At 39.7% G+C, this 15377-nt stretch overlaps 2 protein-coding genes across 5 annotated transcripts in view; one reads left to right on the top strand and one right to left on the bottom strand.

Moving 5' to 3' along the window:
- The window catches only part of LOC122677090 (serine/threonine-protein kinase TNNI3K), a 355674-nt gene that overhangs the window by 47368 nt on the left and 292929 nt on the right, over window positions 1-15377 (bottom strand). For all 4 annotated transcript variants that reach the window (XM_043876893.1, XM_043876895.1, XM_043876894.1 and 1 more), the window contains one exon: window positions 14072-14241. In XM_043876893.1, coding sequence (XP_043732828.1) covers window positions 14072-14241 — 170 coding nt within the window. The remainder of the gene's footprint in view (window positions 1-14071; window positions 14242-15377) is intronic.
- Window positions 1-15377, top strand: part of LRRC53 (leucine rich repeat containing 53) — an 80260-nt gene that overhangs the window by 38548 nt on the left and 26335 nt on the right.

A 15377-nucleotide genomic window follows, 5' to 3' on the forward strand; every position in this document is an offset into this window, starting at 1 on the left:
TGGGTTGGGAAGATCCCCTGGAGAAGGAAAAGGCTGCCCACTCCAGTATTCTGGCCTGGAGAATTCCATGGACTGTATAGTCCATGGGGTCTCAAAGAGTCAGACATGATTGAGCAACTTTCACTTTCACTTCACTTTGTGAAGGGATTAAGAGGGTAAATATATTCTACTTGTGCATTTTTGGTATTTCTTTGCAACTAAAGCCTTTAAAAGAACTGCTCATTAGAAAATGCTTAGATAATATCACAAATATTAATGGTAGATATTTTTCATCCCAAATTGGTTAACATAGGAACTTTTTCTTTTCCTAGGTTATGATTTTTTCAGGTTAACTGCTTATCTAAATACTAAGAAAATCTCAATCTCATGGTTTTCAAGGAGATAATAAGAAACAATGACTTGTGAGATGTTTTCTCTCTCTAATGAGAAATTTCCTGTTTCAAATACTGGCAAGCAGAAGGAAGGATATTTTTGCATTATATGAGGGTTAGATTCAGTCCACCTTGAAGAAGGTAAAGGAGAAAAGAAAAAAAAAATCTGAGGAATTAACCTGTTAAATTGTGCAGTGTCAATGAAAGAGCTGCTTCAGAAATCTATTTAGAAATCACTGCTCTTGTATCTGAATCATTACTGAGATACCAGCATCACCCACTTCTTATTACTGCAAACATAGCAACAGTTGCCATGCTAGCAAGAGATTCAAGCACAAACACTGGAGTCAGGAGGGAGCAGGGCGGGGCTGGAGCTGGAGTCAGGGCGGCTGAACAGCGCAGCCTGTGCAGATTTAATTAGGCTGGTTTTTCTCTTTGGCCCTTGTGCTGTGTCCTGTCAGACATTTCAGTAGAGCAGCAGCAGTCTCAGAGCAGCTTTTTTGGGGCCAGGTCTTACTAATGGTCGTGCACAAACATCGCAGGATCTGTGTGCTTTGATGAAGGCAAGGATGGGTCTGGGCCCTCCTTTTGTTTATGTATGGAGGAAGGACCAGCGTTCCTCTTCATTTCCAGGAATGAAAAACTCATAAAACTCTTATCATTAGAAATCAGGCTGTTCATTGTCCCAATATGTCATTTCATCTAATTGAAAACTGAGAAATCTGTCACCATTTATTTAACAGTTTGCCTCGGGCGAATCTTTACAGGTTCCCTTCCTGTGGCTGGGAATTAGTTAATTAGTATTACAAAACGCTTGAAGAGGGACATACACTCTGGCTCGCCCTTTGGGTTGTGGGGGAACCCATTTTAAGTTGCTAACTAGCGCTGCTGAAGGAGAGAAAAGAAAATGAGACTACAGCATCAGAGTTGCCGTGGCGTGAGCTACATCTTTCAGTGCATATGTTGTAACCTACACATGTCACTCCCTCACTCTTTCCGTGCAAATCTTTTATGCTTGACAATAATTCAGGTCCTTAAAGCTTAAAAAAAAAAAAAAAAAAAAGAGCTTATATGCCAATTTGACATACGTAGGGCTCTTCTCATATCCTCACTTTTATTAATTTACTGTTTTTCATCACTTCCTCTTTGGGATAGAATATTTTGCCTGATGTTCTTTCTTTTACATTTTTTATGGAGAAAGGCTATTTCAAACTATGGGTTTTAAAGTCAAGGAACTGAAGGGAAGGACTGACATTTTTTCACGTGCTCCTAACTTGAACGCGGAATGCCTCTGGTGAAATCTCTAAGCCTCTTCAGCACAGCGGTCAGAAGGCCCAAGGCCTCACCCGTGCTTTGTCAACTGAAAGCTAGGTGGCGCTAGAGAGCAAGGCAACCAGAACAGAGCTACTAACACAACGGCTGGAGGTCCACAGAAGCGGAAAGGAAGTTCTTACATTGAGACCTAGCGCATTTCAGAACAGACTGTTTCCATTTTTGATCGATGGTAGGATATCAGCAGCAAGAGATGCAGAGGACACCAGCAATCAATTTAAAGTCTTCCATCTTTCAGTTTTTGTGCGTGTGGTTTTCATCTGGGAATTGTTTTCTTATTTCACTAGTGTTTTCTGGGTGTGGCACCTAGGGCTGTGGTGAAGAGGTTTTCTGTAAATATAAACAGATGGCTGTGCTTATTGTTTGACCTTTATGGAAACGGTTTTAACTTCCTGCAAGAACTCTCCGCTTTCTTTAATTTCCCCCCCTTATTAGGTGACATTCAGGGACATAATGAGAAGGTATAACAAGTGTGTTCACACCCTCACATCAACGTGCATAGCTATATATTTCCTCTCTCAACCCCATACCCCATGACATTAAGAAATTTTCTGCTTTTGTTAATTAGAAAAAAATGTATGGGCAGATTTGAGCTTAAAAAGAAAGAGATAAAAGGCAACTGACAGGCATCATGCCACGTGCTTAGATTCCAGCTGCTCTCCTTTGGCTTTTATATTTTGCCAGCACAGACCCTTAATGAGCTTGATATCTGACCTTCAGCATGTGAGTGTCACAAAAATTATACATCCCAGAGGTGAGAACCATCCTGAGGAAAAAACTTGTCTCGTACCTAGATTAGGCAAGCAACTTCTTACTCTACTCATTATACAGACAATGTGAGCAAGGCCCATAGAATTAAGTCAAGTGAGTTAGGCGACTCTTTCTACAAGCTCAGAAGATGCTGGTGAACTGAGATGCTTTGATTTACACTGAATTCTTTTGTACACACAATGTTTAATAAGTAAAAGACAGCTCAGAAAGTCAAAGATGCTATCTTTTTATTATTTCCTTAAATTTATAAATCTTGAAATTGATATATAGAATCAGCTAAAAGATTCTCGGCCTTCATTGTCTTTATGAGTGAAAGGGCAGTATTTCTTTTCACGTCTAGGATTGAAAAATTCATGGAAACCCTCATCTCTGAATAGGTTTTTTGTTGCACAAATATGTCGGCTAAAAGATTTTTTTTTTTTACAGTGAATTCAATTGCCTACTGTAATAGATAATACATATAATGAGAGAAAATGTCTGGTTTTTACAAGGTACTTAATTCAATAAACAAAACATATTGAAGTAGCTGCTGCTGCTGCTAAGTCACTTCAGTCGTGTCTGACTCTGTGTGATCCCATAGACGGCAGCCCACCAGGCTGCCCCGTCCCTGGGATTCTCCAGGCAAGAACACTGGAGTGGGTTGCCATTTCCTTCTCCAGTGTGTGAAAGTGAAAGGTGAAAGAGAAGTTGCTCAGTCGTGTCCGACTCTTAGCGACCCCATAGACCACAGCCTACCAGGCTCTTCCATCCATGGGATTTTCCAGGCAAGAGTACTGGAGTGGGATGCCATTACCTTCTCTGATATTGAAGTAGAGTTACCTTCAAAACTGGTCCCCAAATATTTAGAAGGAAGGAGTTTATCTTTTCGTATGTTCTGATTAGTTTTTGCTGCTTCTAGAAATGTGGCCAGGGAATCAGGCTGACTTCCAGAGATGTGACTAAAGAAGATAGAGGGCAGGGTTAGGCCATGGCCTGCTGGTAAATGAGGCAGCAGATGTGGAATTTGTTTGGTTCAGGTTAGGCATGTATCAGGGCAGGCAGCTGATTATAAAGGATTGTTATGAGCAGACACAAGCTGAGATAAAGTGGTTATTATCAGAGGTAGTCAGAATGAGAAGGGAATTTTTTCTTCAATCAAAGGCTATCTTGGCCATGGACTTAGTGAGCTATGTTCCATTGAAGCTGGCAGAGGATTTGACGGAGGTAGTTCAGTACTCTGGATAGCTCCCTGCTGACCATCCTCAAAGCCCAAACCAGAGGTTAGAAGTTTCTGCTTCTTAAAGATAGTTCAAATATGTTGGCCAAGCAGAGTCTCAGAGACAGCATGATGTAATGGAAACACTACATTACACTACAGACAGACCCAGGTTCAACTATTAATTACCATTTTCTCACTATACAGTTTCATTCAAATTACCTAAATCATTGGAGTCTCAGTTTATCTGGAAAATGGAAACCAGGAGGCCAACTTTATTAAGATAATCCTAAAGATGAAATGAAATAATATTGTGAGACCTGTCATGATCATTCATTCATTCCACAAGTAGGTATTTAGCACCTATCAGACCTTGTTCTAAGTACTGGAGACACAGCATCAAAAAGGAGAGAAGTTCATGCTCTCATGACATAATAAAGAGCAAGAATTATCAGAAACAATAAGCTACATACTTATATCTAAAAACTTCACATATAGAAACAGGATATTCAGATATATGATAGAATATAAAATAAGTGTGTGTGAAAAAATAGAAGTGTGCAGAAGAAACAGATTTTCAAGAGTCTAGTCAAATTGAAAAAAGTATACAATTTCTAGGTTTGAAGTAGCTATCAGAAAAGAATTGAATCAGAATTGCAATGAAGAGAGCAGCATGTTAGATCCAGCTACCAGGGGTACTAGATAGATTTGAAGAAGTCACCAGAAACAGCACAGAGAAAATAAAGCATGGAAAATATATTTTAAAAAAGAGTGAGAAATGTGGAAAACAGAATGAGAAGATCTAAAATACATCTAATTAGAATTCCATAAAGAGAGAATAAAGAGATGGGGTAAAGACATATAAGAAGAGGTGGTGAATGAGAGTTATTCAGAATTTATACAAGATATCAATCTTCATATTCTGGACACCTAATAAGTTCAAACCAAGATAAATTAAAAAAAAAATCCATACCTATATACAACATAGCTAAACTGTACAATACAAAATTGTACAAAAAGACAAAATTCTAACAGCAATTAGAAAGTCCAGATTAAAAATAAAAAAATGATGATTAAGTTCACAGATGATATTTTAGCAGCAGCAACAACAAAGGTGTGGAAAAGCATCTTAAAGGTGCAGGGAAAATTAATTAAACACCTTAAATCCTATATCTGCTAAAATATGTTTCAGGAGAGAGGGAAAACAAAGGTGTTTTCAGATGTTTACTTCTATTAGTAACAGAGTCATGTTAAAAGAATTTTTAAAGATGTGTTTGAGAAAAAGGAAAAGTATCTAGGAAGATGGTGTAAAATGTAAGCATAATGAATAATGAAAGAGCATATATAGGCAAATCTAAATAAACCATAGCTGTGTAAAAACCAAAATAATACTTAGACTGTGGAATCAGAAAAACCATGATGAAAATAAAATAATGGACAGAAATATATAATTCAGGAGGGAATGAATGAGACTAAAATTCTCTAAGATCTCTCTTTTGTTTGAAAGTAGGAAAAATAAATTAACATAAAATTTATTAAGTTTAATATGCTTAAGTTTCTAGGATACCCCCTAAGGAATAGAAAACCAGTGTGTCTATTCAAATAATCCAAAGGAAAACAAGAAAAGGATAGAGTGAGGAAAGAACCTAGAGAGAATAAAATAATATGCTAGCAATGAATTCAAATTATTTCAGCAAAAACAATGAATTAATATGGCTAAAGGTATAATAACCTCACAGAGAAGATTATAAAACCTAACTAAAAGATATTAAGGAACATCTAAATAAATGCAAAAATACTACATTCAGGGCGATGGAGACTCAATATCATAAAGATGTAATACCTTCCCAAATTGCTCTACAGATTTAAAATACTTGTAATCAAAAGCTTGTGATTTTGAGAAAAATGCAAGCTGATTATAAAATTTATATGGAAGAGAAAAAGTCAAGAATAATCAAGAATAGGATGGGATGTACCTTATCAGATATCAAGAATTTAATAATGCTATTATTAAAATTGTATATAACTGACACAGGGATAAACAAATATCCCCACGGAGAAGAATAGACAAACTAAAAACAGACCTATCTAAACATAGACCCTTGATATGTGAAAGAACTATTATTACAGGTCATGGGGAAAGAGATGATTATTCTTTTTAAAAAAGAGGAAAAGAAAGTTCATGGTCATCATTTCACATCTGTTCATCCTGTTTTGTTTTTACCTGAACTATATTTCCATCATCTCTCTCTTCAGTGAAACCTTTCTCAACTACCTCAACTCAAAGCAACCTCCCCTTTTTAAACACAATGGGAATAAAAGTGTCATTCTCTTCTCTCCTCACTCATTTCCAGCACCCAGTTCTAATCTTTGGTTTATTAAAAAAAGATAGACAGACATTTATTGCCCTAATATTGAGGGGGTGGGATGGAAAGAAGCTTGAATTAACTGGTGGTTTGTAACTTTTGGACAAAAACCAATTTGAATTTGATAAGAAGGTGAGGGTCAAAAACTCAGAGTGTCACAGTCGTACTCAAATTTCAGAAACACTAAGTATGGCATTCATAACCCAACTAATGACTCCTCTAATTTATTATAGTTAAAAATATTTAACATTCATCACATACAGTTCAATTATAAATGAGATACTGTAGGCACCAGAAAAAAAAAAAATCCTGCCTTTAAGTAATTGTGAGCTAACAGGGAATTAAAAATAATCATAATACATTCTTTCAAACTGGGGTGCTAAAGAAGACTCTTGAGAGTCCCTTGGACAGCAAGGAGATGAAACCAGTCAATCTTAAAGGAAATCAACCCTGAATATTCATTGGAAGGATTGATGCTGAAGCTCCAATACTTTGGCCACCTGATGTGAAGAGCTGGGAGAAGGGGAGAGGAGGAGAAGGGGGCAAGAGAGGATGAGATGGTTGGATGGCATCACCGACTCAATGGACATGAGTTTGAGTAAACTCTGGGAGACAGTGAAGGTCAGGGAAGCGTGGCATGTAGAAGTCCACGGGGTTGTAAAGAGTCAGACAGGACTGAGTAACGGCACAACAACCATCATAGTACAAGACAATATAAAATTGCATCGTGGCACAAACTGCCGTGGCCATTTATAAGGCATGAGTGGGAAGGAGTTAGGTCCAGTAAAGCTTCTCACACAACACAGTGATCAGGCTGACTGAGATATTACTGATGGCGGGTTCATATTCTTATAGACTTGGTGGGGTGGGGGGAGCTGTCAAGGTTAAAAACTAGGATATGGGAATCAGCTGACAGTTAAACACAGAGTGTGCATGGGAAACAGTAGAACTTCTCGTTGTCTGTAAGGTGTGTCACCGGGAATACTATTGTTATTTTGTGCAGGATAATTCTTTATTTTGAGGGACTTTCTAAAGTATTGTAGGAAATTCAACACTTGCCCTGCCCACTAAACATCAGTAGCGCCTCCCTAGTCACTGGGAAATATAAAAAATATGAAAACACAAAAAAATACTGCCTACAGTTCCCAACACTCTACACTAATTTTTGAGAAGTGATGGGATCATTGTCTAGAACCACTGGAACATCTGACGTTCAGGGAGAGGTAGAACTGGAAATGTGTCTCACTGGTCATTTTGGGCTCTGGGTTCAGGATGAAATGACTTCACTTAATTTTAGAGGCCATGTGGAGTTGGTGGTGGTTTTAAAGTAGGGTAGTGATAAACCCGGAGGTCTACAGAAGGAGGATTGCGCTGGCAGTAGAGGCTGAGTAGATTAGGGCATGGGGAAGCTGGGATGGGAGTGAGAGAAATTAGAGACATGCATGACAAAGGAAGCCCAAGTTTGGAGAAATGGACTGGGGGCTAACGTTGTGTGTGTGTGTGTGTGAGACAGAGACAGAGGAAGCGAGAGAGAGTTTAGAAAGAAAAAGGGTTGGAGCCATGGGTTGAAACGATTGTGGTGAGCTGGCAGGAGAAGGAAATTGGGGATGAAGAAGGGATTGAAAGAAAATGAACATTTAAGGAGCTTGAGGGAAAATTTCAGTACGAAAAAGCATGTAGGAGCAGTGGTAGACTAAAAAGGGGCATATTTGCCCTTCAGACACCAACCATGGCTGTCACTGGATAAATATCTTGCTCCACAGCGGTGAGTGGACATGAGCCCCTCACTGCTGCTTTTTTTCATTCCTCCGCGGCTTCGTGGTGCTATCATCTTATACTATCACTACATTCAGGAAAAACTATGTGTAAATTAAAATTTTATACCTCATATTCAACTTTTGTAAGTTGAATTGCATTCTAAGTGCACTAGGCAAGCTGTCTATTTAAAGGAATCCTCTGATAGACCCTTTTGTAACGTGAAAAATTAATTCCAAATGAATCTGTTTCACAGTTCCTATCTCTGTATCTCTGCTTTTCTTCTCCTGGACAGCTAACTAGGTCATAGCATTCTATTCTCAGAGCCCAGCCCCACACAAACACTAATTGGTTTTCACATCTGAAAGGTTGTGTATCACTTTGTCATTTCTAAATTTACATGATGCAATCCATGTACAAGATGGGAGATTTCATACCCTGTAGGAGGAGCAAGTGCCACATGCTTAGTTTTCCAAATATATCTAGAGACACAAAATATTTTAAAAGAGGCAGAACTTCAGGAGTGCCTTCCTTAAACTCAGATTTCATCAGTTTGGGGTTTCTTTGGGAATTAATGAATGCCTATTACACATGGAGAAAATACCTGACATAGTTTCCCACCTTGATACTTATTTTATAATGGAAGATAATAATTAAAAACAAATGTGGAAACAAACAAAAACCAAAACCCCCACCTAGTCAAGAATTACAAAACTACAGACTGTAAACTTTATAACCCCAAAATTGAAAAAAAAAATTAATAAATGCACCATTCTAAAGATATTGTTGAAGGCTCTGGAACCCAAAATTGGGAATGTACATTAGTCAGCATACAGGTCAAACCTTATTGCTACTTAAGGAAAAAATCATGCCGGGCTAAAAATCACACCTTGTGTGATTATAATGAATTAGTTAGGCTGCCTCTTGGATCAGAGGTTGCTAGAACCTTGCAAGGACTTTTGGGAGAGACCACACAGGCATTTGGACTTTACTGGTGGCTCAGCAGTGAAGAATCCTCACCTTTAATGCAGGAGCTGCAGGAAAGGCAGGTTCGATCCCTGGGTGGGAAAGGTCCCCTGGAGGAGGGCATGGCAGCCCACTCAAGTGTTCTTGCCTGGGGAACCTCCCATGGACAGAGGAGCCTGGCAGGCTACAGTCCATAGGGTCACAAAGAGTCGGACACAACTGAAGCAGCTATGCACGCACACAGGCACTCGGCCTTCAGAATGGTCTCCTTTGGTAACAGCTGCTGTTTCACCTTGGCTCTCGGGTTCCTCTTTTGTTTATCCTATCAGTTGCATCAGAGTGACTGGCAGGTTAGATTGTAGCATCCTCTTCTAGCGTGTTTCTCATGCTTGGATGTATATTGGACTCAACTGGGAAACTTTAAAAGCTTCCGATGTCTGGGTGACATTGCTATGGATTTTGGTTTAATTGGTCCTGGGCGCTGGTACTTGTCAAAGTTCCCCAGGTGATTCTAACGTGCAGCCCAAGAGCCACGGAATTCCAGGCTGTTAAATTCATGGCTCTGCTGGATCCTTGGGCTCTTGGACTTTAAGAACCTACTGATCTCTGGTCTCATGTGCTCTGTCTTTCATATGCACATGCTGAAAAGACAGGCTTGGGAAGAGTAGTTGAATTCTTTCCCTGACCAACTTCCAGGAGGCACTGGAAGAAGTTCAGCAAATACAAGTATTGGAAAAATACATCAAACTTCTGAAAAGTGACACCTCCTGTGCCAGAGAAATTCAGAAAGCATAGGGGCATCCTGGCTGAGAATTCCAATTCTGCTTCCTTAAACTTAGTAAAGTTACTTACCCTTTCTCAGCCTCAGTTTCCTCATCTATAAAATTGGAACACTTCCTTTCTAAGGTTTACTTAATGACTATTCAAAGCATCTAAAATAGTGCTTAGCATGCCGTAGAAATGCATAGTTATAGCTGTTTAAACAGAAAGAATACAGAAAATAATTAAAGCTAATCCACTGACTATGCTCCAAAATAATAATAATTACAAATTATTGAGCCAATTTATTCAATTATTTATCCGTGGAACAAATATTTATTACATACTGACTTCATTCCAATCATACTGCTAGCTCCTAGGGACACAGATATGAATCAAGCAGACATGATTCCTATCTTGGTGCATCTTACAACTCAGCTAAGTGCTTTATTTCTGGAGGTGATTTCAAGCAGTCCAAAGACTGAGCTTTCTAGAGGGGTGGTATGACTACAAACTGACCTTCACCATGCCCTCACAGCAAATATTCAGAGTATACTAGGCTGTTAAGAAATTTGTAAAAGCAGACAGACCAGCACTTTATCAGGGTTCCATAACTGTTCCGAAGGGCCAGGGAGGTATAAAAACTCTTATGAGAATATCAAAGGGAGCATCTCAAAACACCTGGTGATTCGTGCCCACTCTGTTTGGGCAGTTTCAGGAGTGGTGGTGTGCCTTCTGGTACCTTCTGGGTTCTGCTAGGCCAGGGAAGCTGTGTTCCCCCCACCCTGAGCTCACCCAGTGGGGAGTGCTGCTGGGCCTCCTTCCACACAGCCGTCCACGTGTTGTAAGTCGTGACTTACCTACATTATGGGAACTTGCATCTTTTGTTTGGGTCTGTTAGCATTTTTCAACCAGTCACTTTCTCCTTTGACAATACTGCCTCTCCCAATCACAATCCTAACAGCTGGTATTATTATCTACGTATTACGTATAAGGGGCTTCCCAGGTTGCTCTGTGGTAAAAAATCTGTCTGTCAAGCAAGAGACGGGGTTTGATCCCTGGGTTGGGAAGGTCCTCTGGAGAAGGACGTGCAACCCACTCCAGTATTTTTGCCTGGAGAATCCCATAGACAGAGAAGCCTGTGGGCTACAGTCCAAGGGGTCACAAAGAGTCAGACAGGACTTCGTGACTAAACTGTCACTCACCATTAGGTGTAAGACTTAGGTAACTTGCCCAAGGTCACTTAACTGAGTTGTTAAGGGACAAGGCCAAGACTGAATCTCAGATCTGTCTGACCCAAGAGCTCATTGTTTTAACCTCTGCCTCAGTGGACAAATCTCAGGTGAGTATGCTTTGGAAATACCAAAATCTGGCTCTTCAGAGAATTAATTTTAAAACCACAAGTAAAGAAAAGGAGAGCAGGTGGAACTAGAAGATGATGCTGGGACTCAACCTAATCTAATATTGGCCTATGAGCTCCTTATGAAATGATGTGAGAGATTGGAATCCAATAAAGAATTGTGTCCAATTTGCCTTGTTATCAATCAGACCTCCTGATACTTAATTTCATGATGTTCCATAGATTAAAGTCTAAATGATTAAGGTTCCCACCTCTTCAGAGCTGTAGCTGCAACTCTTTTGTCAAACCAGGAATGTAATAACTATGGCCAAAAAGGCAATAGTAGCAATTTGTAGAGGGTACAAGACCCTTGCTAAAACTAGATAATCTTTCCCCACCTTCAGGATAAAAATCTTGACAGAATGTGTGGATGTGCATATGTGTGTGTAAGTGCACGTGTGTAATGGCTTATGTGCAAATGCTCTTGGGTGCGTGTAGACGGACAGAGATTTTAAGCTAGCCTTTTCTGATTCTCCATAGGTTGCAGTATACACTTTGAAAGGTATCTATCCAGCTCACTGTAACTGCTTTTATTGGTCCCTATCCCAATCAGGTCATTGTCAACCACGTTTACAGAATGAAATATGACCCCATCTCCATTCCGACCACACTTGTTTAGACTAGACGTGGTCATATGATCCAAAGGGACCAATCATATTTTCTCTCATGGCTGACTGTACTTATCATTCTGCTTTTTGTGTTTATGCCCTTTGCCATATGACTTTGTAGGACCTCCCACTAGAGGGTGAGTATATTTTCTCTCCCTATCAAAGTCAGACTCAGTCCTGTGACTTGCCCAAGGAATGCCAGAGGATACAGGAGACTGTCTAGTGGGGACTGGGGCACATAAATGGCAGTTTGCTGTGGAAGAAGGCTGAACTCATCTTTCCTCTTTTTCTGACTTGCCCCTTTGCTTAAACTTTTTTGTGGCTTTTTTCTTTCATTGAGGTGAAGTTCACATAACATAAAATTAACCATTTTAAAGTGAACAAGTCAAAGGCATTTAGTACATTCACAATATTTTGCAACCACCACCTCTATCTAATCCCAAAATATTTTCATCATCCCCAAATAGAACCCCGTATCCAAGAAGCAGTGTTTCCTGATTTTCCCCTTCTCTACCCAGATCCTGGCAACCACCAGTCTTTTCATTTTTATGGATTTACCTATTACTCTTGACTGAATTGTGTCTCCCTCCCTCCAATTTCATATGTTGGAGCCCTAATGCCTCACGTGACTGTATTTGAAATAGGGCCTTTGCAGAGGTGAATAGGGTGAAATGAAGTCAAAAGAATGAAGCCCTTGATCTGACAGAATTGGTGCCCTTGAAAAAAGATAAACAGACTCCAGAGCTCTCTCTGCCATGTGAGGGTGAGGTGAGAAGGTGACCATCTGTAAGCTAGGAAAATGGCCAACTGTAAGTCCCACTGGAACCCAACCATGCTGGTACCCTCATCTTAGATTTCTAGCCTCCATGGTAAGAAAATAAATTTCTGCTGCTTAAACCATCCAATCTATGGTATTTTGCCAGAGCCTCCTAAATACACTTTACTCTGGATATTCATAAAAATACAGTCATACAATATAGGATCTTTGTCCCTTGCCTTTATTTAGCATGTTTTCAGAGTTCCTCCCTGTTGCAGTATGCATCACTACATCATTCTTATTAAGACTGAGTAATGTTCTAGTGTATGGATACCACTTTTTTTTTTCCCATTTATTTTTATTAGTTGGGGGCTAATTACTTTACAATATTGTAGTGGTTTTTGCCATACATTGACATGAATCAGCCATGGATTTACATGTATTCCCCATCCTGATCCCCCCTCCCAGCTCCCGCTCTACCCGATCCCTCTGGGTCTTCCCAGTGCATCAGCCCCAAGCACTTGTCTCATGCATCCAACCTGGGCTGGTGATCTGTTTCACTGTTGATAGTATACATGTTTTGATGCTGTTCTCTCTAAACATCCCACCCTCGCCTTCTCCCACTGAGTCCAAAAGTCTGTTCTGTACATCTCTGTCTCTTTTTCTGTTTTGCATATAGGGTTATCGTTACCATCTTTCTAAATTCCATATATATGTGTTAGTATACTGTATTGGTCTTTATCTTTCTGGCTTACTTCACTCTGTATAATGGGCTCCAGTTTCATCCATCTCATTAGAACTGATTCAAATGAATTCTTTTTAACAGCTGAGTAATATTCCATGGTGTATATGTACCACAGCTTCCTTATCTATTCATCTGCTGATGGGCATCTAGGTTGCTTCCATGTCCTGGCTATTATAAACAGTGCTGCGATGAACATTGGGGTGCACGTGTCTCTTTCAGATCTGGTTTCCTCGGTGTGTATGCCCAGGAGTGGGATTGCTGGGTCATATGGCAGTTCTATTTCCAGTTTTTTAAGGAATCTCCACACAGTTCTCCATAGCGGCTGTACGAGTTTGCATTCCCACCGACAGTGTAAGAGGGTTCCCTTTTCTCCACACCCTCTCCAGCATTTATTGCTTGTAGACTTTTGGATAGCAGCCGTCCTGACTGGCGTGTAATGGCACCTCACTGTGGTTTTGACTTGCACTGCTCTGATGATGAGTGATGTTGAGTGCCTTTTCGTGTTCTGACACCACTTTTTTCTCTGCTCTTCTGATGAAGGGTGTGTGTGTGTGTGTGTGTTTTGCCCCCACCTTTCGGCTATTGCGAACAGTGCTGCTATGAACATTTGAGCACAGGTATCTGTTTTCGATTCTTTTGGGAATATGTCTAAGGGTGGAATTGCTGGGCCATATGGTAATTCTCAGAACACTGAAATGTTGGTGGTCAGATTTTCAGAGCTATTTCTTGATTCCTACACAGAAATTCTTCCTTGAATTCCATAAGAAACTCTCAGAATACTTTCAACAAATTCCTTTTGCTGCTGTAGCTAGACAATTCTTGCTTTGGCAATGGTTAACTTGAAGCTTAGAGAACCTAAACTAGTGGACAACAAAATTTCTACATTTTGGTCAAAATACTAGAAGAAAACAGGCTCAAAACTCCCCTTTTGAAGTCTGCCACAGGGGTGGTAAATCCCTTGCAGATATTAATCAAGTCAGGTGACTATGTTGGAAAGACCCTGGAATCTGACTTGACTGTGTAACTGTTGCTTAGATTACCACTTACCTTTGTGACCAGGCAGCATAGGACCTTGCATTTAGAGCATATTCCAGTTCAAAACGACTTCGTAAAGCTGCCACATGGCTCCGGCCAGGCCCTCCGCGGTTCACCAGACAATCAGAAGAAGAGGAAGGTGAGAGAGACCCGCTGCTGTTACTTGAAGCAGGAGACATCAGCTGAATGAAGGAGGGGCCATTTCAATTATTTAATAAATCCAACAGGCTTAAAGGCATAGTATTATAGAATGTAGATTTATTTTAACTTTCTATTCTAGGATTTCTCATATTTTAATTTCTATTCAGCTCAGCTTGCTTCAGGCTTTTCCTCTCAGCCTCTGATGGCAACACTTGGCTAGCTTAATTTACTTTTTTTGACCCAGTTATATGCTGAGAACTGACCCATAAAACTTATGCTTTTCTTTCTCAAAACACAGTAGGCTCAAGTCAGATTCATAAAACAGATAGAAGATTATTATTTAATGGTTAAAAGATTCTCTACATTTTTCACTATAGTGATAAGATTCATGGCAGAGTTCCTTAAAATTGGAACTCTTTTTGATTATTCCCTTTTTACATGAAATTATTCCCTTTACATGAACTGAATTTACACACTTTTCCACGGTACATCCATTTCATAAAATGAAGGATGCTTTAATGTCCAGCAAGGATGAGGACTAAATAGAGTTGCTGTAGAGAGTTTTTAAAAATAATTACACATAGCTAAGAACAGTTAGAAAATAGAAGAGTGTGAGGGAATAAAATGAGAAAGAAAAAACAAAAAATAAGAGAATAGTTTTCTTGAATTTTTTATAAACGTGCTGTTTATGCACTCTGTGGTTGTGGTTTAGTTGCTAAGTCATGTCCAATTCTTGTGACCTCCTGGACTATAGCCCACCAGGCTCCTCGGTCCATGAGATTTTCCAGGCAAGAATACAGGAGTGGGTTGCCATTTCCTTCTCTAGGGGATCTTCCTGATCTAGGGATTGAACCCAGGTCTCCTGTAGTGCAGGCAGATTCTTTACCAACAGAGCTATCAGACAAGAACATTAATTCTTTGATATAATAATTTCATGAGACAGATTTTTTATTTAAAAAATAATATAGGTGCATTTTAGGCTCTTCAAGTAGACAAGACATTTCTAAGTAAAGAATCATGCAATGTTGAAATGAACCTTCAGACTTTCCAATGATTCAATCTCATCCTTTTCATCCTCACGCAGTCTGATGGGGAGCCTATTGTATCCAGATCCATTCACTTATCTTAGGATGGCTCTGACCATTGGAAAGTTTCTTCCTCATAATTAACCACATCT

This window comes from Cervus elaphus, chromosome 20, assembly GCF_910594005.1.
Source record: "Cervus elaphus chromosome 20, mCerEla1.1, whole genome shotgun sequence".
NCBI lineage: Eukaryota > Metazoa > Chordata > Mammalia > Artiodactyla > Cervidae > Cervus > Cervus elaphus.